General features: G+C 40.7%; 2 protein-coding genes across 6 annotated transcripts in view; one reads left to right on the top strand and one right to left on the bottom strand.

Annotated features, from left to right (window-relative positions):
* The window catches only part of slc9a7 (solute carrier family 9 member 7), a 143,929-nt gene extending 136,245 nt beyond the window's left edge, over window positions 1-7,684 (top strand). For all 3 annotated transcript variants that reach the window (XM_043692310.1, XM_043692311.1, XM_043692312.1), the window contains one exon: window positions 487-7,684. In XM_043692310.1, coding sequence (XP_043548245.1) covers window positions 487-735 — 249 coding nt within the window. In that variant the 3' untranslated portion in view covers window positions 736-7,684. The remainder of the gene's footprint in view (window positions 1-486) is intronic.
* A 5,977-nt stretch (window positions 7,685-13,661) lies between these two features.
* Window positions 13,662-22,112, bottom strand: chst7 (carbohydrate (N-acetylglucosamine 6-O) sulfotransferase 7). 3 transcript variants are annotated; one of them, XR_006311970.1, is made up of 3 exons: window positions 19,711-22,112; window positions 16,847-16,948; window positions 13,662-13,701 (listed from the first exon to the last, which is right to left on the bottom strand). XR_006311970.1 is itself a non-coding variant. In XM_043692308.1 (1 exon), exon 1 carries the CDS (start codon window positions 21,978-21,980, stop codon window positions 20,721-20,723), a length of 1,260 nt encoding a protein of 419 aa, XP_043548243.1. In that variant the 5' UTR covers window positions 21,981-22,112; the 3' UTR covers window positions 19,138-20,720. The 3 variants fall into 3 exon arrangements, 1 of the variants encoding a protein (XP_043548243.1); XR_006311971.1 differs by lacking the exons at window positions 13,662-13,701; window positions 16,847-16,948 and adding an exon at window positions 17,180-17,196; XM_043692308.1 differs by lacking the exons at window positions 13,662-13,701; window positions 16,847-16,948 and having other exon boundaries at window positions 19,138-22,112.
* Between the last annotated feature and the right edge of the window lie 5,872 nt (window positions 22,113-27,984).

Raw genomic sequence — 27,984 nt, 5'->3', positions numbered from 1 at the left:
TTTCGGGCATAAGCCCTTCTTCAGGAATGAGGAATAACAAACTCTGGCCCATTATAAACAGGACTGATCTTAAATAATCTAATTGATGGTTGTAGATTCAAGAACTCCTTCTTCCAAGCTGTGTTTGATTTATGAATGGACCTCTCATATATTAGAGTTGATCTTTCTCTGTACCTTCTCAGTAGCAGTAACACTATATTCTGTATTCTATTCTATTACCCTGATGTTCTATATAAGGTATGATTTGTCTGATTAGCACGCAATCAATACTTTTCATTGTACCTTGGTACAACAATAAATCGCATCAAAATTATGGCCAACGCCCAACTTTGAGCTTTTCATGTTCAGGAAGATTTAATGCATCAAATTGTTAGAAAATATTGTAAGGATTATTCTTGGTGTGGTGAGGACAATGCATATACCTATTAAATTGAGATTACTGACAATGTCCTGTAGTAATGCTAACTTGCTACTTTTATCTTCCAGAATCAAGAACAGCTCAGAGACGATGATTCAGATCTCATCCTTAATGATGGTGACCTAAATTTGACCTACGGTGGCAGCACTCTAACCGCCAATGGCTCTTCCAGTTCAGGTACTGCCTCCAACAGTGTGGATGGCAAGAGAACCAAGAGCATCTCGGAAGATGTACTGGAACGTGATTTGGGAACAGATGATCATGAACTTATTTCTAGAGGCACCAGATTAGTTTTTCCCTTGGATGATCATGCATGACTGCAATGATGTGAGCGAGCCACAGAATAGCCCAAGAAGGATCAAAGCCTATTTTGTTCTTGGCAATGAGACTGAACTGTTTACTTGTGTAATTTTTTTTTCCTTGCTCTCCCCAAAAATCTCTTGGCTCAGCTATTTAAAGTGTGAGAATGTGAAAACGTGTGGCATTTCACTAAGCTTTTACTAAAGTATGAAATTGCCATGACCCTTTAGTGTATTACTAGTACCATTGCTGTTGTAATTACCTTTGTCGACTGACTGATTAGTCTCAACACTGTGATGCTTCACCTAAAGTCCCAGTTACAGTGCATGCACATTCCTGGTGCAAAGTGGCTGCACTGAAATCGAATCTGTCGTATGATGCTGCCAGTCTCAGAAATTGCTGCCATCAGCATCATGCACTAGCTGCCATTAGTGTGCAGCTCATTTCTACCTTCAACATTCAAAGCAACACAATGCAGGCAATGTCTGTCGATGCTGTAATGCCATTGCATTTTTGATAGTGGCAAAAAGAAGGTTATCTCTTCGCTGCTCTAGGAATGGCACCTGAAGTTGATTGGTGAACAGAGCTCCTCGCAAATATTTCAATATAAATGCGCTTGGGCCTTCTACTCCTCCCAATGATGTGAGCATTTAATTTGAATGACAGTTACACTCAGCACTGTTAAAGTGGCATCTTGTGTCGTTACAACATAACTGACAGTGACTGACTAAGTCTTAGCGTAAGATGAGGAAAGGCTTGTGATGGGATGTTTGTGATGAAGGGGGCTGGGGTAAAGGAAATAAAATTTTAGTGAACTTTGAAATTTAGTTACAGCCTCTGCATGATATAGAGAAGGGACAGTAAGCTTACTCCATTAAGTGAAGGCACATTATTTTCTTACGAGTGGTTTTGCTGTTGCAAAAACGTACCCGTGTGATCACATCTTTGTATAGCTGTTGTATCCCTTTATTCAACATAGTTTCTATGTCACTTAAAGATATTCACTTTTGTCCTGAGCCGCTATTAGAGAACAATACTTTTAAAAAGAAAGCTGTAAACCCCATGGAGAAGTAGGCTGAAGAAATTATTTTTGGATTTTGTCAATTGATAGCCGAATGTTTCTTGACGTTGATTGGGGCAGATAGGCAAATAATATCCATCTCTCCCAAGGGGGTCCAGAGGTCAGATTCTTTTCTTCTCTTTGTCAAATCTAACTAGTGCAAAACAGCATTACAGTAATGCTTGTTCATGATGTTGGTGAATTGGAACAAGGTAAATGGTAAGATGCTTTTAAAAATCATTCGTTCCTTGCATATTTTTATGTCTGGGTGGCAGTAACCTACTGTAACATACGTCCTTGTTTCCTTTCATATCATTTGAAGGAAGTGTGTTCCATAGCTTTTGTTTTTGCTTTTGGAGAAGGTGAATCTGTGGAAAAGGCAGTAGGAGTCTGACATCAGTGGACCACAGGTTTTTATAGGGGAATGAGGTAAACCAGTTTGAAATCTGTCATTCTCTTTTTGCAATCAGAGGACAGAAGCCCAGATAGGTAGATGTTCAAGCCATTTTTGCTTCAAAGTTCAACCATTTAACTTAAAATACAGTCATCCCCTAAAAGCAAAATATTGCAGATGCTCGGGATCTGAAATGAAAAACTGAAAATGCTGGAGAAATTCAGGCCTGGTAGAATCTGTGGAGAGAGAAACAGTTAAGGTTTTGAGTCCACTCTGATTCCTCTTCAGAACTCTCCAAACTATCAAAACTTTATTTGTATGATTCACATTTTTCACCCCAACATAATTTGTCACACTGTCCTCTATTACAAGTGGCATTTTTTTTTTTAAGAGCATTATCTTGAATTCCTCAGGCTAGATATCCTAAAGTGCTCTTTGTAAAAAAAAAACAAAGAGACCTTTCAAATTAAATTTTTAGCTGAAGTCAGTCAGTGAAAGAATTGCACATCACCTGATCACAACATTATCATGTTGGAATGGCATTTGAGCGAGGGATGCAGTTTTACTTGACTGTAGGAATACAAAACATTTAGACTGCCAACTTCATTTAGAGGAGAAAATGTGGTAATTGTTTACAGGAGGTAGTTCAAGACCGTTATAGACTGTTCCTTGAAGCAAAGTCAGCAGCAAGCCTCTCTGTACAATTCATTAGTAACATTATAGCAACCTGATTTGACCATTCCTTATGTGACATCAACAGCATTTAATTAGACAGTGCAATGTATCCATTTATACTTATGTATCTTGATTTAGAATCACGATAAGCAGTTGGAAGTTGCACTTAATGAGACAAAAACGACTATTATTTGCAGGAATGTGAGAACCCTTTTCTTAACTTCCAGAAGTTATCAGGATTTGTTTTAATATTGAACAGTTGCCCAGAACTAATTGTAACTTGAGTTCACTTTGTTTTGTCAAGGCTATGTGTTTGCACTGTGTATTTTGTTTCATCAAGATGAGTGTTTATTATGCAGAGGGAATAATGAGGCAGAAATCTGCTGAGTCCAGTGATTGAATTGACCCTAACTTAAAAATCTGCTGTGTTGACCTGTATGGGACATTCCAGTGACTCATTCCTAAGGATTTTGTGCCCAGTTTAAAGAAAGACATGGTAATTTGAAAATGTAAACAGTTTTTGTAAAAGCTTCAATTTTACCCAAGCAATGCATTTCAAGCAGAAGTGTACTAGGAAACTGGACTGCAGGGAGCAGAAATGAACCTTACACTGGCCACATTACTGTAAATGTGTTGCCAAGTCTTTATTTTTGTCATTTGGGTATTTACTTTGTTAATCCCAGGGACATTGAAAGTTTTATTCTGAAAGTCAGTTTCACTGAAGTGAGGTTTCAGAGACTTCTGTAACATGCTTGAACATCATTGAGGTGGAAATTGAATATTGGAGTCACAGAAAGCAAGTGCAAAAATCGTGTTACCAAAAGTAATGCCTCACCTTTGGGATCCTCAATGACAATGGCAGTTTAGAAGGTGAAAAAAAAAACTTTTCAAGAGTACTAACACAGATATCTTCAGAGCAAATTTGCTTCAGTTCAGGTAGAGACAGGGGCAGGAGGGAGTGAAAAGATTTAAAGTGTCAAATGGAAACTTTGCCAGAATACCTGGAAAGCTGCAGGGAATTTCTCTAAATGTACCAGATAGCACTGGAAGCATTTCTTGGGCTTCCTGCCCCAAGTATGTGAAGATGGAAATGAACAAATGTCAGCTGTTCAAAAAATGATTTTTCCAATTTTGCTTGCCTCTAATAATAAGTGATGGAAAGGGGCATTTCTCTCTTTCAGATAATGTTATTATTCTTAAATGATGCACAGTATCTAAGAAGCATTTGATGCCTTGAAACTTGACTGGGTCAATAATTTTCAGGAATGCTCATGTTTCAGCAAGTTTGAATTTTCTTTTGGCAATAGTCTCTTAATGACAGTATTTGCCAGGATTTCTAACTTTTGTACATGCTTTCCCTAGCTGAATTGTGATTCTAGACCCTGTTTTCTTTTGATTTCTAATTGTTAGAATTTGATCTGTAAATATGTCATCCGTACACTGGCAGTCACAATTTAACTGATGCTTTGAAAATAGAACAAATTGGTACACAAAAGCCATCTTTAAAAATGTACATATGTACACAACATCCTTTGGTTTCATGTTCTACATTGCTAACATTGACAGTGCAGCTTACTTTTATAGTTTCCTTAATATAGGAAGAGTTCCGAAGGTGTTTAATGTGATCCACAGTGATCCAAAAAAGGACAATTAAGAGGAGTGTCTAAAATTTTGATCCACGAGGCACATTTTAGGGAGCATCTTAAAAATGGCGAGGATGTTGAAGAGGTTTAAATGTTAGATAGTTAAAAACATTGGTGTCAGTGATGGAGTGGAGTTCTTGGAGCTTGATAGAGCCTGAAGCAGTACAGAGGCAGGATAGTGAGACCAAAAGGGAATTTGAACAGAAGGATGTAGATGTTAAAATGGATCCCTAGTGGATCATGAATCAATATGGGTCAGTGAGTACAGGGGTGAGTGGGATATGAGTTGGGGTATGATGAGTGTTTGTTTGGTTTATGGAGTATGGAAAGTTGGTAAGGTGAGAACTGAAATAGTCAAGCCCAGAGTGACAAGTACATGGCTGAGGCATCAGCAGTGGATAAATTTGAGGCAAGAGTAGCGACACGTGATATTATGAAGGATCCTTTCATGATGATGAGAAAAGACGGTCAGAAGCTTGGTTTGGGGTGATTGAGATTGCACACTACCTAGTTGAGCCTGAGATACTGTTAGGGATAGGGATGAAATGAATAGTGATGATTCTCCTTTTAGTTGTTGTGCTTGGACAGGAGCTAGTAGTCATCTGTCTTCTATTGGAATTTGTTCTTCTTGGGACTATGTTTTTCTTAAGAAACCTTCTCTCAAGTGGCTAGAATGAAGCCAATTTACACACATACCTATGTTAGTTAAATGCAGAATTTCACTTGGCTGCTCATCCTGCATCATTTAATCAATAACAAATAAATCCACTAAGTAGGTTTTACTGCATTTTTAAAAAAGATAAACTGGCTCACTTCCAAATACACAACAGGTAGAAACTAACTTCTACACGTGCTGCACTTTATTTCTATCCTCCATATTAGCAGGCCAGTTTTTGGTAATGTAACAGATTATTTCCCATGCTCCTTCCTCTCTCCACCATGACAATGCTTTTTAATGAAAATGTGCTTTGCAGTTTATTTTATAGTGAATGAAAAATATTTTGTCGTCTTTATATGATCACAAGCAAATCGCATGATGCTTTCTAATGCATTCTTATCTGCCAGACTGTTGTCAACAATAAAGTGGTTAGGTAGAGAAGGTATGTTATCAGCGATTTCTTGCAAACGTTTAGGGTTTTTGAGGTCACTTTCAAGTTGCTCATTCATCATGAAATCAGGCTGATTTATCTTGTGAAAGGCAGAAGTCTGGCTTTCTTTTAAACATTTTACATTTTCAAGAAGTGTTAGATGCATGCTCTTACTATTCCTGTTGCTGATATGCTTTGTGGAGCAATTGAATGCAAATGTCAGAAAAAAGCTGAGATCCTGTGATATACCTTCTGTTGTGATAGCTTTCTGATGCAACCATTTTCATTTGGAAGCATCTCTTACACTTAAGATGTGACAAGTGATCTTTTGGCACAATAGTATGAGGTGTGCTCATGAAGTCTTGAGGGAAATTGAGGGCAAGAGTTTCCGATGTCAAATGATTAAAATTCTGTTGAGTTTAAACAAAATCAGCACTTTAGCAACTGTCCGTCCATGTGTTTTTCCAGTACATTTTGCAAGGAAATGTCCGAGCTGAAGTGAACTTTTACTGTGCGTAAAACTCCTATTTAAATTACAAGTAGGTAACTGTTCTCAGTGCGTTCTTTGTGCATTTTGTGATTGGCCATGCATTGCAATGAAAGCTATGCTCTTTGTGTGAATAATAAGCCAATTGCTAACAAATAGCCCTTGTGTATGAGACTCGATGCAGAAAAAGCTTGTCAAGTTCCCAGTATGTTTTGTTCCTAAGCCCATGAGTTGAAACCTATGGGGAGGGGGAAGAGAAAAGAAGAAATAATAACAATCTGCATTATTTTCCTCTAGTTTCTACCCAGTGTTTAGTATCCCACCTTTGCCACCCATTTTTCTTCTGCTCAAGCCTCTCTCTGCGGCCACCAGGAAGCAATCTGACCAAAAGGGACACTTTAAAAATAATCAAGAATGTAAACTTGTGTAAAGAGTGTCTCCAATGTTTTCCAGTCTTCTGTCCTCAAGAATCTGCGTTGGTTTTTCAAGATTGTTACTATTGAAAGTTAATGAAGAGCTTAAGAAATTGAAATGATTCGTTATTTTTATCCTGGCCTATTTATTACTGTGAGAAGAGGTGTATCTAATCACAAGAAGCAACAACAATGCACAGTCTTAATGACTTTTATGTTAAATATTTTTTGTCTCCTGCCCAACCCCACTGCACATGGAGGGGAAAGAGAGCAGGGGTGAGGAAACTGGAAGCATTTATGGTTATACTGAGCACATCCGTCCAGATATGTTTTTTTTCTTGTCTTCAGTGAATCTGTCCAAGTCGTTCTGAAGGAAGTCTTTTTCTTAGCCACATACTCCTGCCAATGGCATCCCCAACATGAGGGTTTGAGGCGGGTAGTAATCAATTCAAGCACTCCAAAGCGAATCCCATTGCATCTTCGTAATTATTGAAGTGTAGTTCTTGGATTTTTGAAAATAAATCTTAATATATATTTTTCTGCTATGCAGAACTTTGCAAGAGATTTGAAGCTATAAATTGTAAAGGTCTTTAGAAAGTCATCTACACCAGGTGACGCTATTGTTGACTTTGTGTTTTGCAGTCCTTTGCATCAGGTTAGATTGTTTGCCCCTTACAAACCTCTGTATGTCTAAGGTCTGCTTTAATTTCACCTGAAAGTAAAGGGGAGAAAATATTATTTAATACACTGATAGTGTGTGAATTATAAATTGTAGAGAGGGAGGGAAAAAGTACATGTCTGCTATGAAAATTTGTCTGTCAACAGTACTCAGTATGGCAAAGGTCAGTCATGTTGGCAAATTATCATTCACTGTTTAAATGGTTGCTGTTTGTTGACTTTGGAGCTTGTTCATATGCTTGTGCCATAAAAACAATGATTTTTTTTAGTCCAGTATGATGTCTTTTGAACAGTTTCATTACCTAGATCATCTGGACCTGAGATGACACTGAACTAACTAGCATCCATTTGTCAAATGGTAGCTAACTTGACCCTGTGTTTCTAATGCAAATGTGAGTTGCGTAGTTTTCCCAATTAGTGTACCACTGTACAGGTTAATGTACTAACGTAATCATGTTTCATCATGCATGGTACAGAAAGGTTCAAGTATATATGTTGTCATAAAAATAAAAATGAATATAAACCAAATCTTCACATTCTGTGTTTATTTTGTATCGTGTGAGGCCCCTTTCAATTGTAACTGACCATGGGTTGCATCCTCGTTATTCTAATTTTCTGCTTTCCTGAAGCATTGTCACTTGTGACTGAAGAGACCATTGCTGGAGTGACAAGTATCAGCATGGCTGATATTATTTAGAGAAAACAGACTTCAATGTCTTTGTATGGAATCATAGTTTACAGTACAACAGGAGGCCATTCGTCCCATCATTTCTGTACCAGCTCTTGAAAGAGCTATCCAGCTTCTCCCCATCTCTGTAGACCTCTACAATCATCATTTTCAAATATATATATCCAGTTTTATTTTGAAACCTCCTATGGTATCTGATTCCACTACACTCCCAGGCAGTGCATTCCAAATCATAACAATTCTGTAAAGAAGTTTCTCCTTGTCTCTGTCCTAGTGCTCTCACTGACAATTTTGAAATTGTAACCTTTGATTACTGACCATTTAGTGGAAGCAGAATCTCCTTTACCCTATCAAAATTGTTCCTAATTTTGAAAACCTCAATAAGGTCACCTCTTGATTTTCTCTGCTCCAAGAAGAATAAGCCCAATTTCTCTGATCTTTCCTTGTATCTATATTCCTCATTCCTGGTATCATTCTTGTAAATGTCCTTTGAATTCTCTCCAGGGCTTCTTAAATAAGGTGCCCAGAACTGAACACAATATTCCAAATGTGGTCTCACCAATATTGTAGAGGTGTAGCATCACTTCCTTTTTTGCTCTCTGCCTCTATTTATAAACCCAGGGTTCCTATCAGCCTTCTTAACAACTGTTTTAACTTGTCTGGCCACCTTTAGAGAATTATGCACTTGAACCGCAAGGTGTCTCTGCTTCCGTATTCCCCTCACTTGTACTATTGAACCTGTATTGTCTGTCTGTGTTTCTTCTACCAAAACTCCTTTTTCTGCATTGAATTCCAACTGCCAGGTGTCTGCCCAACTTGGCAAACTTATCAATGCCCCCCTGAAGTCACTCCGCATCAGCCTCACAATTCACTATTGTTTCTAGCTTTGTATCATCTGCAAATTTAGAGATTTTACCTCCATGCCAATCTGTAAATCATGTATGTATATCACAAAAAGGGTTTCAACACCAATCCGTGGGGAACAACACTTTCAACCCATCTCCAATCTGAGAAATGCTCATCTATACCTACCCTCTGTTACCAATCTTTTAGCCAACTTCTAATCTAAGGACCCATCAATCCCAAACATTTCTCATTTGCCAAACTATCTGTCATGTGGTACCATATCCAATAATTTCTGAAAGTCCAAGTATACAACATTTGCAGCACGACCCTCATCTACTGCCTGTGTCACCTCCTCCAAAAATTCAGTTAAATTTATCAGACATGCCCTGTTCTTGATATAGTCATTTTGACTGTCTAGTATTAACATATGAAAGATGTCCAAATGCAAATTATCATTGCAGTGTGCTGCACTACAGAAGGTTGTGCTTTTGTATCCACAATTCTCTGACAGTGATGTGTTTATATGTTGCTTGCAGTGTCAGCTCCATCAGTATAGAATCTTAGATTCTTTAAAAAGTAGCCTGAGGAAACACCTAGGTTAATTTCCTCTAGGGGAATAGTTAATGACACAAGGGAATCTTTCTTCTTCCTTGTACTTAGAAACGGAGTGAAAATGAATGTGTATCATTCTCTGTGAATGTTTCATTTAGAATGACTGACCGATTTAAGTGAACGATACTAAAATCAAACACTACAGTAGTGGAAAAAGACCACATTTGTTTCCCTATAAACTGACACAGAAGTCCATTATTAGCTTCAGAAATTCTACAGATATAAAGTGAATTTTGGATGACAGACAACAACAACAAACTTTAGCTTTGTACTGTACAAACCTGGTTTGTGCCTGAATCCAGATTCATTAATAAAATCTTAGAATAAATACCCTCAATTTAAAGCAAAGTGCACTCATTGTCATGTTTATGACCTCTGTTGTGCCACGACCCTTTGGCAAGCTACTTATGAATCACAACAAAACAATTAAGATTAATGAAATGGAAGTGCCAAGGCCAAATAATTTTATTTTAATTCATTCACAGGATTTTGGCATTGCTGACCAGGCCAGCATATCTTGCCCATCTCTGATTATTCAGTGGGCAAGTATAAGTCAACCACATTGCTTTGCATCTGGAGTCACATTAGATGAGACCAGGTAAGAACAGCAGTTCCTTTCCCTAAAGGACATTAATTACCCAGATGTCTTTTTTCTACAATCAACAAAAGTTTTGTGGTCATCATTAGATTCTTCATTGCAGATTTTCATTGAATTCAAATTCTACCATCTGCCATGATAGAATTCAAACCCATGTCCCCAGAACATTGTGTTTCTTGATTAATCGTCTAGCAATAATACCATTAGGCTATTGCCACCTTGCATAACAGATAAAATGCTATATATAAAACATAGTTTATAATTGGTCTCCTTGGTGGAATGTTTCTTAACCATTTCGATACAAGTATAGTTGGCATTAAAACTTCAACCTTTATGTTTTCTTTTGTAAAGTGTGTTTAATCATTTAGTTTAAAACAAAATCTGGTAAGAAGCTACAGCTGAAACCACTGACCTGAATGCTGTTTGAAAATTCCTGGATGATGGAAATTAAACTAAATATACTGTGATTCAGTAAGATCAAATTGATTGATAGAAACTGGCTCTTCTTTGATTAAAAAAAAAAGGAAGTTGTTTGTTCCTGTAACTTGTGGGCAAAATATTCGTGGTATTGTGCATGTAAAAATAAAAATATTTCACACAGCTTGCTTATTTCAGGCCTTTGTCAGATGTTTACCAGTTGGAGGTACTTCCCCTCTGAAATCAAAAGGTTCTGGTTGCATGTCTCACTCCAGAGTGAGATGCTAAAGATGGCATTCTGCAGGAGTGCTGCACTTCTGCAGGTGCAGTCGTTTTGTTCAAATATTAAACAGAGATCCCATTATATGCTTGGATGGTCCAAAGTGTTCAAGCAAATAATTACTCCTCAATGAACTGATTAATCAGTCACTAAACACTCAAATAGTAAGGTGTTACTGAGTGCAAATTGGCTCCTGGGTTTCTTGCATTATAACTTGCGACATTTCAAAACCACTTCATCTGCAAGAAAGTGCCCTGTGCACTCTGATGGCCTTGAAAAGTGCTAAATAAATTCAAATCTTTTTCTTTTTGAGGATTAAAGAAATCTTGTCATGTATGTTGTGCAATGTATGTATGTGCACTTGTGCTAGATTTACATCTAAAAGTTTATCAAGAAGCAACTGGTTAAATATTTGTCATCCACACTTTGGACCCAAACCACTCACCATCCAGACTTGGAAATATACCGGTATTCCTTCAGTTGTTGGGTCAAAATCCTGGAATTCCCTCCCTAACAGCATTGCAGATCTACCTACAGAATATGGACTACAGCGGTTTAAGATGGCAGCTCACCTTCAGGGCAACTAGTGATGGGAAATCAATGTTGGCACACTGAGTTAAAATACATTTCAAGAAATGAAATTGCCTTGTGGCATCAGTGGCAACTGTGTTCTCAGGTAGTGTACTCTACTCTGCTTTGGAGGATTGCAGGTTTAAATCTCACTCCAGAGACTTGAACACACAGTCTAAGCTAACGCTCTAGTGCCCAGCATGCAATGTTGGAAATGTTGATTTCGGTGAAATGTTAAACCAAGGCTCCATCTGATCCCACAGTTGGAAATAACAAATCATGTGGAATTATTTTGAAGAGCAGGGGATCTCGTCCAGATATCCTGTTAAATATTTATCCCTGACAATAACATCAAAGAAATAGTCTCTAACCTCACACATTTATTGCATTGTCTGAGCTGAGTTGTCACTTTTTTTTATAAAACCTTAAGTTATCTCGGCAATGTGACTTGAAAGAAGTTCTGGGATTTACATGTTAATCGAAACTTGCAACATTTTAAAAAAAATGAAAGACTAACAACAGCATTCGAGGTTTGTTCAATATATCGCATCCGTGTACAACACTATGCTCTTTTGCTATAAAGTCTGTGTCCTACGATCCTGCCCCACTAGCTACCTGATGAAGGAGCAGCACTCTGAAAGCTAGTACTTCCAAACAAACCTGTTGGACTATAAACTGGTGTCATATGATTTTTAACTTTTAATCAATGACAAGGGTCATGTGGCTGCAAGCAGCAAGATGATTGGTTGTCAGATAGCTGAACAGCTTATACTATGAGCAAAACAGACCAGAAACCAGCAGTTCTGCATCAGCTAAAAACATTTTCTCCAATCTCTGCAGTAAGCTCTTTACATCTGAAGAATATCAGCTTATCTTTCCTTCAGCAAATGCTGCAAGTTGTGACTTTTGACTAGATTATTTCATAAGTGAACCACCCACCCTGTGCCTCTTATAAATCAGTGGATGTATTTGGAAAAATAAAGTTCAAGGAGGAACCTTCAGATCAACAAGAATCAACTCAACACATCTTGTGAACAAAGGCTATGGATCTGTTTTACCAGTTTTCACTCACTGATGTTTTTTTCCCTCGTGTTTGTTTGTTTGTGTATATATAGTATTATAGTTTTAATTTGTAGAATTTATTTAATTTAGTTTAATTATTTACGAGCAGGTAGAATCTAATAACTTGTCATAAATAATGATTCATGTCAAGTCCAGAAACCTATGCTTTCTAACAAACTGGGTTGTTTTGGGGATTTTAACAACAACTTCTGAAAACTTCAGATTTTGTGATGACTCCTGGAATAGCTTAAGTACCAATGTACTACCCCAATGAGTCATGAAACCCTTATGGGCCGGGTGCTGGCAGGTGGGACTAGATTGGGTTGGGATATCTGGTCGGCATGGATGAGTTGGACCGAAGTGTCTGTTTCCATGTTGTACATCTCTATGACTATGACTCATTGCAGTCTTATTCCAAGTATGGATAAAAGGGATGAATTCCAAAGGTGAGATGAGATTGCCTGGACTTGACATCAAGGCACTGTTTGACCAAGTGTGGTATCAAAGAGTCTGAACACAACTGGATGAAAGGCAGATTAGCAGTTTCTGTTGCTGGTTCAGCTCCTTCTTTCATTTCAGAAAGCAAACAGTGACCAAGTACTTCAATTTTCTGGTTCTGCAGAATCTCTTTGCAATAAGACAATGTTCCAATTGCAAAAGTACAACCTCAGCCTGAAGACAGTGCAATATACCATCTTCAACTGTCCAGCTGGATACTAACTACTCACTATTTACAGTGCCCTAAGTTTCCCCTTAAAAACCAGCATGCCTGTTTCTGATCCAGACCTGGATCCACCATGCTAAAATGCATAAAAACAGAAAGGATTCCCAGAGATGTTACAAACTGTAACATCTTCTCCCCACCCCCCACCCCCAACGACCTCAACTGCTTTAGCCAGTCACTGTCTAATAACCAACATTCAGGACTGAATGGTAATTCCAGAGATCAAGCTTCAGGAATGGTATTTTCCACCACCCACATGCCCACCCCCCACCCCAATTTGTAGTTCTCCTGTTCTCCGTTAAAAATAAGATGAAACCTTATAGAGAATAGAAACTAGATACATTTCCTGAGACTTGTTTTGACTTCTGCAAAGTAAAATCAAGGGAATCCTCTGCAATCACTAATTTAATGTACCGAAGGTAGTTAATAGGCACAGTCAATACAATGTCTTGCTTTCAATTTCATCAATAGGGTGGCACGGTGGCTCACAGCACCAGGGTCCCAGATTCGATTCCAGCCTCGGGTGACTGTCTGGAGTTTGCACATTCTCCCTGTGTTTGCGTGGGTTTCCTCCAGGTGCTCCAGTTTCCTCCCACAGTCCAAAGATGTGCAGGTCAGGTGAATTTGCCACGCTAAATTGCCCATAGTGTTAGGTGCATTAATCAAGGGTGGGTTACTCTTCGGAGGGTTGGTGTGGACTTGTTGGGCCGAAGGGCCTGTTTCCAAACTGTAGGGAAACTAATCTAATCTAAAAAAAATACAAAAACACATTAACCAGCTCTCAAGATTGAAGATCTCAGCATGGAAACTTGATAGATTATCTCAAAATATGTTTAGTCATTTTCATTTCATATCATGTGACCACAGTAGAAATATATTTTGTTTAAAATCCTGTCAACTAGTAACATTCTTAATGTTCACAATTCTCAGCTAAGTTAGAATGCATGTCCAAGTAGACTTTTGGATAGAAGCACAGAGCCAGTACAGACAAAGCTGTTGAGATCAAGTCAGGACCACATTTGAGGTTTGATCTGTGCACTTTAGCTAAGATCAGTTAGCTATGTACCAAGTTTGGTAAGAAATTTAGGAAAGAACAAACCAATACTGTAGATATTCCTGATTTTAGTTGCTATTTGGTGAGACTTGTTCACAGTTTAGTGGTGATATGCTCGCCCCTCTCACCCTGTGTCGTATTGTCTGTCAATGTTTGACTCACGTAAGGGATAAAAATCACTTGTGCTAAATACTTAAGGTATGTGGAACCCAGTCATAAATGAATATCATTAGATGAACAAAGCAACAATATGAAATAAAAATCTCAACCATCATATGATTTATACATGAAGTCTCTGTTCTGAGGCATGCAAACTATAGAATAGGGAAGTTCAACTTTCAATTCTTTCTGAGCCAGTTGATCTAAGCCAAGGCAGAAGTAGAATCATGAAATCTCATGACAGGAATAATAGGTTATTGACTCCATCAGGAAGCACTGAGGATTTTCTCTCTTAATCACGAAGTCCAATCTCCCCTCTTGTTAGGTCCCATTATCCTTTAATTATCATCTTTTTACAGCAGATACCTAATTATTTTGTCAAAGAATTTATTACAGATTTGCATGACCAAGTTTGTTTATGGTGTAGATTTCCACTTTCCTACTTGTTCATCCTTAATGTGGTCTCCTAAATTATGTTTCTCTTGTTAACCTCCTGGCAACCGTTAGAAACAAGCTATCACAACTGATGTTTCACAATCTTGGAGACCACTACTTAATTACCCTTAGCATTCAGCACAGTGGAAAACTATTCATAATTATGACTGTACATTCCTAGTAATTCTATACCTCACTTTGTCCATTACTTTGAAAGCCTGCTTCTAAAGGGATGTACCAAACTGTATAATGGAGCTCAACTAACCATGAACATGCACAAATGCAACAAAAAGCCAAGATTTGTGTTTGTATATTTTTATGGCCAGATCAGCATATGCTGTCACTTTTCATGAACTCTGCATTCATACATCAACATTCTTGTGCTCGTTTACCCCATTCAACATCTTACCATTTAAGGTGAATTTCCTTTCCATGTTCTTATTTTCAAAATATATTTCTCAACATTTTTTCTGAATTGTCATTTGTCATTTATTTCTCCATCATGTTAAGGCGTAGACTGCCAAAGGTTTCCACAACCTTTGGTCACAATTTTGTGCCAGGATCTTATCAAGGCTCCTGTAATAACACTTCCCAACCACTCAAATGTCTCAGATCTAGAAGGACAAGGGGAGCAGCTGCATAGAACACCATTACATGCAGGTTCCTCTCCAAGCTACACACGATCCTGACTTGGAACTATATCACCATTCCTTCGCTGTTGTTGCATTAAAAGTTTGGAATTTGTTTTCTAACAGTACTATGGGTGTGCCTAATCCCTCTGTGGCTGCAGTGATTCAAAATTGCAGCTCAAAAACACCTTCTCCAAAGCAATTAGGGAAGGGGAATAAATACTGACCTATCCATTGATGTCCATGTTCCATGTAAAAATAAATAAAAGTTCATCTTTGATATTATTTCCCTCGCTTACCTGCATGTCAGGGAGGTTGCAGACTTGCCTGGAAACACTGTGGAGGGGATGTTATAAACTCAGGCCTTCTCTTACTTATGATTTGAAGGGGCAATTTCAAAGACTAGGAATCAGCACATTCCAGATTTCAAAAACAAAATCAGTGGCATCATAACAAACTGTAAGTGTGAGTATCTGTTTGCAGAGAAGAGGGAGGAGGGAAGTGACTGGCTATTGTATTGGGTGAAGTGAAGCAGAGGTGCTTTTTCAAAACTTCTTACTTTTTAAAATTTATCTCACCATGAAGCATGATTTCCTCTTCATGCACCATGTTGACTTTACTTGATTATATGATGAATTCATAAATGCTCTGCTATTGCATCCTTAATAATAAATTCTAGGATTTCCAGCTGACAGATGTTAAGCTAACTGACCCATAGTATAAAAGCAAAATAGAAGTGGCCATAGTTGGAAGGTGGTCACGGCCTGGAACTTGAGTGGCTTGAATATCTCTTGCCACTTGTAAGTGCAAGACCACATGTTATCCAGGTCTTGCTGTTATATACCATGACTACTTCAGTTTCTTGAGAGTTGCAAATGGTACTGAATATTGTCTAATTATCAATAAACATCCCACCTCTGACCTTATGATTGAGGGAAGGTCATTGAAGAAGCAGTTGAAGATGGTTGAGCTTAGGACCCTATGCTGAGCATTAATGTCCTAGGACTGAGATGATCGGCCTCCAAAAACTAACATCTTCCTTTCTGCTAAGTATGACTTCAGCCATTGGAAACTTTTCTCCATGACTCCCATTGTTTAATTTTGATACTACGCTGGATCAAATATTGCTTTGATATCAAGGGCAATTACTCTCACCTCCACTTCTGGGATTCAGCTGTTTTGTCTGTGTTTGGACCAAAGCTGTAATGTGTCAGGAGCTAAGTGGCTCTGACTGACACCTGACTGAGCATCAGTGAACACGTTATTATGTGTTAGTGTTGCTGTCAATGATCAAGGAGTGGCTGACGGGGTAGTAACTTGATTGGATTTGTCATGTTTTGAGTGGACAGAACATGTCAAGGCAATTTTCCATATTGATGGGTAGATATCAGAGGAACATTTAAGTTAGGTGCATTAGTCAGGGGTAACTGTAGAGTAATAGGGTAGGGGAATGGGTTTGTGTGGACACTCTTCGGAGGGTTGGTGTGGACTTGTTGGGCTGAAGGGCCTGTTTCCACACTGTAGGGATTCTATGAAATAAAGACACTGTGACAACAGTAAAAATGAAGAGTGGAAGTTTGTCCCATTCATGTTGTAAAAAAAGCAAGAATAATTACCTTATTGGTGCTGAAGCGACTTGCTCTACTGTGCCTCTTGTTCTGTGGTATTTGAACTTTATATATTTCAGTTAGATTTAAACTTTTGTACCAACAATAATCCTGTGCACAATAGTAAAGGAAATGGGGTTAGGTAATCTCAAACCAAATCCCAACCCTCACTTGCACAAGAAAAATTACTTGTAATTCAATATTAATTGTCAAACTTGCAGAAGCTGCAAGATAAGATGTTTAGCAAACTTACCTTCATTGCTCAGACCTTTTGAGCATAGGAGTTGGGACACCACGTTGAGGTTGCACAAGACATTGGTGAGGCCTGTTCTGGAGTACTATGTGTAATTCTGGTCACCCTGTTATAGGAAGGATATTATTAAGCTGAAGAGGGTTCAGAAAGTATTTACCAGGATGTTGCCAGAGGGTTTGAATTATAGGGAGAGGCTGGATAGACTGGGACTTTTTCACTGGAGTGTAGAACATTGAGGGATGCCCTTATAGTTTATAAAATCATGAGGGGTGTCAATAGGTGAATGGCAGGTGTCTTTTTCCAAAGGAGGGGGATTGCAAAATGAGAAGGCATATTTTTAAGGTGACAGGAATAAGGACATGAGGGGCAACTTTTTCACACAGTGGTTTGTATGTGGACTGAACTTCGAGAAGAAGCAGTGGATGCGGGTACATTTACAGTGTTTAAAAGACATTTGAATAATAAATGTTTGGAGGGATATGGGCAAATTGCAGGCAGGTTAGAGTAGTTTAGTTTGGGATTAGGGTTAGCATGGACTGGTTGGTTCAAAGGGAATGTTTCCATGCTGTATAACTCTATAACACTGACTAAAGTGTAATGTTATATTAAGTCTTGACCAGTTAACAATGAAGGCGATGAAACAAAATATTACTGAAGTAGGGTAGGCAAGTGAGGGGTCATGGAGCTGGGGAAGGAGCTCCCTCTTTAAGAAACACACTTGATCACAAACATCAAACAATGTTTCCATGACTCATGCTAGTTCATAATGTTATGAAGTAGAAGGCATGTACTGTACCTTTGAGAGAGAGTGAATGTTGTTCTGCATTGAGAGCTTACAAGAGCAAACTCAGCGTGTACAAGAAAATTGAGAATATATAATACTTGACTGTGAAATGGACAGCTGAGTCGGTTGCTGTTTTGACAACAATTTGAATTTAACCAATCAGTTTAAATTATGCCCCAGGATACCAAAACCCAATTGAGTTTGAATCTTTATTGTTTTGCCAACATCGAACCAATGAGACGATCTGATGTTAGGGGATATAAAAAAGGCAGACATTTTAAAAATCAGACAGAACAACTGCTGATTGAGACAGAGACAGAGCAAGAAATTAGGAACACTCTCTATTAAAGGTACCTTTTCATATGAAACATATTTGCAATAAAAGAAGACGACCCAGGTAGATCTTTAGCTGGAAGAAGAAAGACACCAAAGCTGGCAGCCGCTGTATGGTTTTGAAATTAAATTGATGTAATTTTAATAAGTGTTTATTGGAACAGTACATTGTTATGAACTAGGCCAGACCCCTCTCAACATTTTTAAGCAATTCGCCCACACCGTAACTTTGCTATTTGTTTAGGTAGGTGTACAATGGATATTCCCAGAGTAAATTAGCTGGGTTAACTGCCAAGTTTTAACAAACAAAATTTGTTTACAAAATTACAGAATGAAACACAAAGAACAGAGAACAGAATACCGGATAACTTATCCTATCCAAACCTAACTTAATGATGCTGTTCTGAGAATATTTGCAACAGTCTCAAACAGTAAACAATGGCACAGGCAACTTAGAGTTCGAAATCATAAGGGCAGAAGGACAGAGAGAAGGCTTCCATTTTCCCCTGTGACTTTTACTCAACTCAGTCCTGAACTGAATAAAGTTCTGAACTGCACAGCTAGAGAGCTGGCCATGCCCCCTTGATATACTAGTTTTCAAAAAATCTTTCGAGCTTTTGGCCTGAAGCGCTATCTGTTAGGGTAAATAACAAGGCCCCAATGAACCATGCAAACCTCAGACACAATGGATCCTGGCCAATTACCCCTTCTGTGAAAAAGAATTCAAGGGCAAACTAACCTTGTACCAGACCAGCATTGTGTCAATATTATTATAGAGTTGGAGGCAGGTAATAAGCAGTTAAGAAAAAGGATGATTTAAAGTTGTGAATAGTTGTTGTTTAATGTTCATTTTTGGAGTTAAAGAATAAATTGATGTTATTTTCTTTAAATAATGGAATTTGGGAGTTCTTTGTCACTCATATTTTACAAGGGGAGGTGAGATTTTCTGGGTGTTTGGTTTAATTAACAGAGGGGTTCACTGCCATGTTGTAACAATAATTATAACACATGGATATCCTATTATATAATCAATATGGTGTTGGCACAAAAATGGAAGCATTGCAAAATGTGTGTGCTTTGATAAAGTCTGATGCTGGAAAAAGCACAGCAGGCCAGGCCGCATCCAAGGAGCAAGACAGTCAACATTTTGGGATTAATCCTTAATCAGGATTCAATCCTGATGCTGCTGTGTTTTTTCCAGCACTACACTTTATTAACTCTGACTTCTCCAGCATCTGCCATCCTCACTATCTCCTAAAATATGTGTGTGCTCAACTGAAGTAAAGATATGACACAAGTGGCTAAATACTTTAATTTTTAACATCATTTTTCTTTACATTTTTAATTAAATAGTTGTTTTTAGATTACAAAAGTACTGAAAATGAGAAAATTGGTTATGAAAAATTGAACACTAAATTATCAGATGCATGTCAGTACTAAACCAGAGTTCCTTCATGGTAGAAACTAATTAATCTGTAGATCATTAAATGCATTAAACTTCACCTGAATGATGATGTTGACACTTGAAAATGAACAAAGCAGTTTTACAAAGCACCATTTGTATCCTCAACATAGGCAGTGAATTTTTTTCCAATGGCAGCCATTTAAAAACACTATGTAACACCTTTCACTTTGTCATGACACTTCAAAGCTTTGCACAGCTGATGTTGAGAAACACAACCAATGTACGCACAGCAAGGCCATATAAAAGGGCGATGTGGTCTGATGGAAGGATAAATGTTTATGAACCAGAAGGCCTGCGTTCGAGTTCCACCTGCTCCAAGGCTGTATTATAACATATCTGAATGGATTGATTAAAATAACGAAAGGGACAATGTTGGGGTCTCCATGTTCTTCAAAATAGTGTGGTGAGATCTTTATGAGCATCTGAGGACGGTCGTTGTTTTGTATTTACATTGAATATTAAAAATGCGTACAGAAAGATCCCGCGAACAACAATGAGATGCTTGATTGTTGATCTGCTTTGGTATTGTTCAAGAACTGAATATTGACCGGACCGACAGCAAACGGCTACCGACCTGAAACGTTAACTCTGTTTCTGTCTACACACTGCTTGACCTGTTGGGTATCCCCAGTTCTGATTTCCAGCTGTTCGTTTCTCCCAGAGGGCGTCCCGTTCTTTCTGGGAAAAGAAATGTCATGGGATATTTCCGATCTGCCTGCACAGGTGGATGCGGATGTCCCAACATAACCTCTCATTCCAAAAAGGGTACTTCTGACTCAACTGTCAGCTTAGGTGATGTGCTCAGGTGGATTTGACTTAGAAATAAATACAGTACAAGTATGTCTGTGTTCTGATGGCATTAGAATCAGAGTCCATTGTTTGTACCCATCAAACAAAAGTTTATATTCCAATCTAAATTTCTTGGCTTTTTTTTTATTTGAAAAGCCGCAACAAATGAAGCCTCCGCTACATGACATCTATTTTCCACCCAGTGAGTATGGTTGAGTTTACCTTGGCTCAGTCTCTTTGAGTGCTGCTGGGGAGGGCTCTACGTGTTGTCCACGCTGCTCAGGCGGTAGCCCAGCATTTTCATCGCCGTCTGGCAACTCTGTTCCACCTGCTGGATCTGCCACAGGCTCAGCCTCTTCCTCCAGGCGCTGACGGCTTCCTTCGCGTCCCTGGACGAGATGAGGAAGGGCCGGTCCGAGGAGTAGCCCACGCCGCGGGTCATGTTCCACACGTAGCTCTCGGTGGCCGGCGTGACCGTCAGGTTGGCGAAGGCGTACAGCGTCCTGAGGCTGCCCAGGGGCTCCAGCACCAGGTCCTCGTAGCGGACGGTGAGGTAGCGAGCCCGCACCCAGTCAGGAGCCCGCTTCACCAGCGCCTGGTCCCTGCTCCAAGCCTCGCAGATCACCTCCAGCGCTTTGGAGACGTACGTTTCGGCCCGTTGAGCTCTGCTGGAGAGCCAGGAGCCCTTGCTGTCCCTCTGGGACCTCTTGCTCTTGCTCCTCAGCACCTGGATGCTCTCCCTGACCAGGGACTGCTTGGACTTCAGGCGGGAGTTGTGCACGGCTCTGGGGTCCCTCACCAGCTGCACCACCTTGAAGTTGAGCGAGGGGTCGCGCATCAGGGTGAACAGCACGCCGGCGTCCAGCACCCGGACATCCTTGATGACCACCGCCGGGTACTTCCTGCACTCCCGCTCCAGCTCCTCGAGGGGGCGCGCCACGCACCGCCGCTCGCACACCGCGCCGTCCACCAGCTGCACCCGCTCCTTGCTGTAGGCGCCGCACAGCGGGGCCGAGCAGATCACCTTGTTGTTGCGCCAGCCGAACACGGTGCGGGTGCTGAGCGGGGCCGCTGCAGCCGCCGCTGAGGCCGCAGCCGCGTACAGCCCCAGCACCGAGAAGTCGCAGCGGAACAGCGAGCGCAGCATGTCCCGCACCGCCCCCTGCAGGCTCTCCGCGTCGCCCGGGTACAGAGCCTGCCACATGAGCCACATGGGCTCGTACAGGTAGAAGGCAGCCGGGTGCTGGTTGAAGAGCTCGCCGACGAACGACGAGCCGGTCCTCCAAGTGGCGTGCAGATAGATGTGCTGCTTGCCCGTCCCTCCCGCCGCCTCTGTCGCGTTACCCCAGTCCGCCCAAACCTCCGGGGCTACAATGTCCGGGCACTCCCTGGCAAGGAGCTGCTGCTGCTCGCCCGGATTCCGCGGCTTGTTGCGGCAGTCCAAGAAATACGAAATGGTCAGCAGCAGCAGCGAGTAAATGGCGACCAAGGTCAGACATCTGGTGCGGAGTAGCTTCATGGCATCTGTTAGTTCTCACTCCCAAATATGTCCTTTGTTTTGGTTCTCTTTCCTGGCTTTGTGTCCACTGTGTGTGTGAGAGAGAGTGAGTGTGTGTGCGTATGAAAGATGTGTGTGTGAGATTGAGGCAGGGTGTGTGAAAGAGTGTGTGTGAGAGAGGATGTGTGAAAGAGAGTGAGTGTGTGAGAGTGTGTGTGATTGAGTGAGAGTTTGAGAGTGAGGAAGTGTGTGTGAGTGAGCGCCTCTCTCTTTCACACCAGTTCACGAGCTGTTTTTGTCAAACCCGCGTAAGCAAAGGCGAATTTCTTTCTTGCGTCCGAATTAAGTACAACTCCAGAAACCCGCCCAGGGGCTTAACCATAGAAACAGCGTAGGTGGGACAATGGCAGTTGAGAGAAGTGTCGTGTGAGAGTGTATGAGGAAAACTTTAGTATGTGCATGACAGATAGATGGAGAATAGTGTGTGTGAGAGAGACAGTGTCAGTGAATGAGAATATCTGTACACATGTGAGGGGAAGAGATTGAGAGGACCTCGTAGATGTGTAACAAAAACAAAATTTGCTGGAAAAACTCAGCAGGTCTGGCAGCATTTGTGGAAAAAAATCGGAGTCAACGTTTCGGGTCGATTGACCCTTCATCAGAACCCGTGATATAGATGCGTGACCGTTTATGAATGTTGACTGGGAGAGAGAAATTGAGGGGTTGTGTACGAGTGATTTGAATTTGTGAGGGAGAGATTGAGTCTCTGTGTATGTGCGGAAATGATTATTGGGACGGGTGTGATTGCATCTGCACGGTGAGGAAGATTAAGGCAGAAACGGTAAGTACTGCAGAAGTGCCAAACCTGCGGAGTCTCCCCAACTTTCTGTTTTCATTTCAGATTTCCAGCATTCGCGGGGATTTACTCTTAAGAGAGATTGATTGTATGTTTGTGACTGTGAGGGAAGTGTGTGTGTATGAGCAACTAAGACTGAGTTGGCACAAAAGTTGATTGTGATTTTAAGTGCAGACCATTTCAGGGTAAAACGCTGCATCAAATTCTGAATTGAATGTTTTGGAGAAGATTGGACCAAACACCACCGTCGCCCGGACAACAATGTGGCTAAACAGAGGCGTGTTGCAAAATTCGTGATTTAGAGACGAAATTAGAACGTGACCAGATAATAATTTGGAGGTGCCGGTGTTGGACTGGGGTGGACGCACACCAGGTTATAGTCCAACAGGTTTATTTGGAGGCAGTAGCTTTCGGAGTCCTTATGAACACGCAGCGAAAGCTAGTGCCTCCAAATAAACTTGTTGGACATTACCAAGTTAATGTGTGATTTTGAACTAGATAATGAAATCTCTCAGGCAGTCGCCTTTCAATGTCATCAGCAAATTGTAAAAGGTTATTTGAAGTTTAATTTGACTCGTAATGCCCCCGCCACATGCAAAAGTGGATTCAACACCTGCACACACACGGGTGCGGGGAAAAAATAAACACTATCGCAGTTAGGCGGTAAAAATTAAAAAAAAAAGTTAAAAAAAATAAACCTAGCAGCAATTCTTGTCCCTTGTGCCTCTCTCTATCGCATTTTGAGAGATTAAGAGTTACGTCGCGAGGAAAGCAAAGCATTCAACTCTTTTGAATCGGGTAACTAACGGGATGTTGCACAGCTCTCAGCCCTCGAGAATTGTGTGGGATGAAACAGTGACAGATTGCGCGATTAGTTACATGTTTCAGGATACAGCTGCACGCCAGCTGTGGTGTAGGGCGTGAAATGTTTTCGCTTCACACCAACACTGCAGTTAGTTGTGAACCCCTTTCATCCGGAAAGAGCAAAGGTGAGTCTACATAAAGCGGAAATTTCACCTCGCCTGGCTTCAGAGCCGGAAGAGGACTCTGAACACCAGATTTACACAAAAATCAAAATTTGAAATAAAAGTAGAAAATGTGGAATAAATCCACCAGGTCTGGAGTATTTGTGGAGAGAGAGAACTTGAGTCTGGTAGGCAACGGTTTCTCCGTAGATGCTGTCGGACTTGGTGAGAAACTTGAAAATCATACTGTTACTTCTCACCAAGCGCACTAATTACAATCTAATTCGAAATGAACGAGTATTGACAGACTTTTCGTGCTGTATTATTTTACACTTTTTTTCTTGTGATTTCACGTGATAACCTAAACAAATCAGTTCTGATGTTCAGTCTCCATCACATAAGTATTATATCTTATTAACAGATCTATAAAGATCGTCTTGGATTTGCTAAAATTAGAAGTGACCTACTTTTTGGAAGCATGTTACTTACGTTTCCAGTAACTATTTGAAGCCAGTACGTGGAATAATGGCGTTGCAAAGGCATATGATGAAGATGACCTGATACACAACGCGAGGTGGCTGGTCACAAATTCAGATAACATACAAGAGTTTTCAGAATTGATGCTGTAAAAGCTTTCTGCCTACACATCTTCGCAGCAAAATTCGTCTACTTAGCGCCTGGTTTATCAGCATTATGAGTGTTGTTTGAGTGCAGGTAGCACCAAAACAACAGGCATTTTGAAGCTCACTGTAGTGGTGCCTTAAGCATGTGTTGAGATACAAAAAGGACACAGTATTAGCACTATTTAAAAGGAAGACAGAGGGTGGTAGTGGAGGCCTGTGGCACACCATTGATCACAGGCCTGACAGACTGAAGGCCTGTGATCAATGGTGTGCCACAAGGATCGGTGCTGGGTCTGCTGCTTTTCATCATTTATATAAATGATTTGGATGTGAACATAGGAGGTATAGTTAACAAGTTTGCAGATGACACCAAAATTGGACGGTTAGTGGGCAGGGAAGAATGTTACCTCAGATTACAACAGGATCTTGATCAGACGGGCTAATGGGCTGAGGAGTGTCAGACGAAGTTTAATTTAGAAACATGCAAGGTGCTGAATTTTGGAAAAGCAAATCAGAGCAGGACTTATACACTTAAAGGTAAGGTCCTGGGGAATGTTGCTGAGCAGAGACCTTGGAGTGGAGGTTCATAGTTCTTTGAAAGTGGAGTCGCAGGTAGATAGGATAGTGAAGGTGTTTAGTATGCTTTCCTTTACTGGACAGAGCACTGAGTATAGAAGTTGGGAGGTCATGTTGCAGCTGTACATAACATTGGTTAGGAGACAGGTTTGCAGATGCTGGAGATTAGAGTTCAGAGTGTGTGTTGCTGGAAAAGTACAGCAGGTCAGGCAGCATCCGAGGAGCAAGAGAATCAACGTTTCGGGCCAGAGCCCTTCATCAGGAAGGTTGACATAGATTAGGCCATTTTGAAAATCTGTGTGCAATTCGGGAATCCCTCCTATTAGAAGGATGTTGTGAAATTTGAAAGAGTTCAGAAAAGATTTACAAGAATGTTGGCAGGGTTGGAGGATTTGACCTATAAGGAGAGGCTGGTAGGTTGGGGCTGTTTTCCTTGGAGCTTTGGAGACTGAGGGGTGACCTTATAGAGCTTCATAAAATCATGAGGGATATGGAAACGGGTAAATAGTCAAGGTCTTTCCCCTGGGGTAGGGGAAGAGGGTCCGGAACTAGAGGGCATAGGTTTAGGGTGAGAAGGGAAAGATATAAAAGGGACCTAAGGGGCAACATTTTCATGCAGAGGGTGATGCAGGAATGGAATGAGCTGCCAGGGGAAGTGGTAGAGGCTAGAACAATTACAACATTTAAAAGGCGTCTGGATGGGTATATAAATATGAAGGATTTGGGATATGGGCCTCATGCTGGCAAATGGTACTAGATTAGCGTAGGACATCTAGTCGGCAAGAATGAGTTGGACCGAAGGGTCTGTTTCTGTGCTGTACATTTCTAAGACTCTGTGATCAAGTTACAGTTTAGTTACTAATTATTCTACAGTTGCTTCATTCATAAAAGGAATCCCGAAACATCAAACACTTCTAAGTTTTTGAAGTCTGTAGGAAGTGGTGTGGCACATAATTTTCCATGACTAGGATTCTACACAAACCAAACTTAGAAGAATACAGCTCAGCGCAGTACAGGCCCTTGGGCCCTCGATGTTGCGCCGATCCAAGCCCACCTAAACTACACTAACCCACTATCCTCCATATACCTATCCAATGCCCTCTTAAATGCCCTTTCCTCATACGATCTTTCTTCCATACCAGGCAACATCCTGGTAAACCTCCTCTGCACCCGTTCCAGTGCCTCCACATCCTTCCTATAGTATGGCGACCAAAACTGCACACAATATTCCCGATGCGGCCGCACCAGAGTCTTATACGACTGCATCATGACCTCAGGGCTCCGGAACTCAATTCCTCTACCAATAAAAGCCAGTACGCCATATGCCTTCCTCACCGCACTATTTACCTGGGTGGCAACTTTCAGAGATCTGTGTACATGGACACCAAGATCCCTCTGCTCATCCACACTACCAAGTATCCGACCATTAGCCCAGTACCCCATCTTTTTGTTATTCTTCCCAAAGTGAATCACCTCACACTTAGCTACATTGCATTCCATTTGCCACCTTTCTGCCCAGCTCTGCAGCTTCTCTATGTCCTGCTGTAACCTGCCACATCCTTCCTCACTGTCAACAACTCCTTCGACTTTCGTATCATCCGCAAACTTGCTCACCCAACCTTCTAACCCCTCTTCTAGGTCATTTATAAAAATGACAAACAGCAATGGTCCCAAAACAGATCCTTGCGGAACACCGCTAGTGACGGCACTCCATGAAGAAACTTTGCCATCAACTACTACCCTCTGTTTTCTTCCATCCAGCCAATTCCTAATCCAAACCTCCAACTCACCCTCAATGCCATATCTCTGTATTTTCTGCAGTAGCCTACCATGGGGAACCTTATCAAACGCCTTACTAAAATCCATGTATACCACATCTACCGCTTTCCCCTCATCAACCTCCTTCGTCACCTTTTCAAAGAATTCAATAAGGTTTGTGAGGCACGACTTGCCCTTCACAAAACCATGCTGACTATCCTTGATCACATTATTCCTATCCAGATGTGCATAACTCCTATCCCTTACAATTCTCTCTAAGACTTTGCCCACAACAGAAGTGAGACTCACCGGCCTATAGTTACTCGGGTTATCCCTACTCCCCTTTTTGAACAAGGGAACCACATTTGCTATCTTCCAGTCTTCTGGCACTACTCCTGTAGCCAAAGAGGACATAAAGATCAAGGCCAATGGCTCTGCAATCTTCTCCCTTGCTTCCCAGAGAATCCTAGGATAAATGCCATCAGGCCCAGGGGACTTATCTATTTTCACCTTTTCCAGGATTTCCAACACCTCTTCTCTACATACCTCAAAGCCATCCATTCTACTTATTTGTGCCTCAGTATTCTCATCGACAACAATGCCCTGTTCCTGAGTGAATACTGAAGAAAAGTATTCATTCAGTGTCTCCCCAATCTCTTCCGCCTCCACACGCAACTTCCCCCTACTATCCTTGACTGGACCTATTCCTACCCTAGTCATTCTTTTATTCCTAACATACCTATAGAAAGCCTTAGGGTTTTCCCTAATCCTATCTACTAAGGACCTTTCATGTCCCCTCCTTGCTGCTTTTAGCTCTCTCTTCAGGTCCTTCCTGGCTACCCTATAACTCTCAATCGCCCCAATTGAACCTTCACGTCTCATCTTGAGATAGGCCGCCCTCTTCCATTTAACAAGGGATTATACTTAGATTCAGTATAATTCATTGTTCATGGACCAGGCAAGGCAGGGAAAATAGCCTTCTGCTCTGTGTCACTAATGTTTGTGTCTGTTCAGTGTGCTGAGGGAGCAGTTCTCCTTCTATACCATGGTAAAGAACAGTGCATGAAATGTTTGCACTTCTTGTTAGGGTGCATGTGTAAAGTGCTCACATTTTGAAAAATGTAAGTATTTTAAAATATTCCTTTAAATGATTAATTATGGACACCAGCAGAATGAGGTCATAGAGCTGTACAACATGAAAACAGACCCTTCGGTCCAACTCATCTGGGATGACGAGGTATCCTAAA

The sequence above is a fragment of the Chiloscyllium plagiosum genome, chromosome 6 (genome assembly GCF_004010195.1).
Source record: "Chiloscyllium plagiosum isolate BGI_BamShark_2017 chromosome 6, ASM401019v2, whole genome shotgun sequence".
In the NCBI taxonomy this organism is placed as follows: domain Eukaryota; kingdom Metazoa; phylum Chordata; class Chondrichthyes; order Orectolobiformes; family Hemiscylliidae; genus Chiloscyllium; species Chiloscyllium plagiosum.
Note: the sequence above shows the minus strand (reverse complement) of the source record. Positions and strands in the feature narration are given on the sequence as shown.

Coding starts and splice junctions, on each gene's coding strand:
- chst7 (XM_043692308.1), bottom strand. CDS start 21,980: ATGAAGCTACTCCGCACCAGATGTCTGACCTTGGTCGCCATTTACTCG.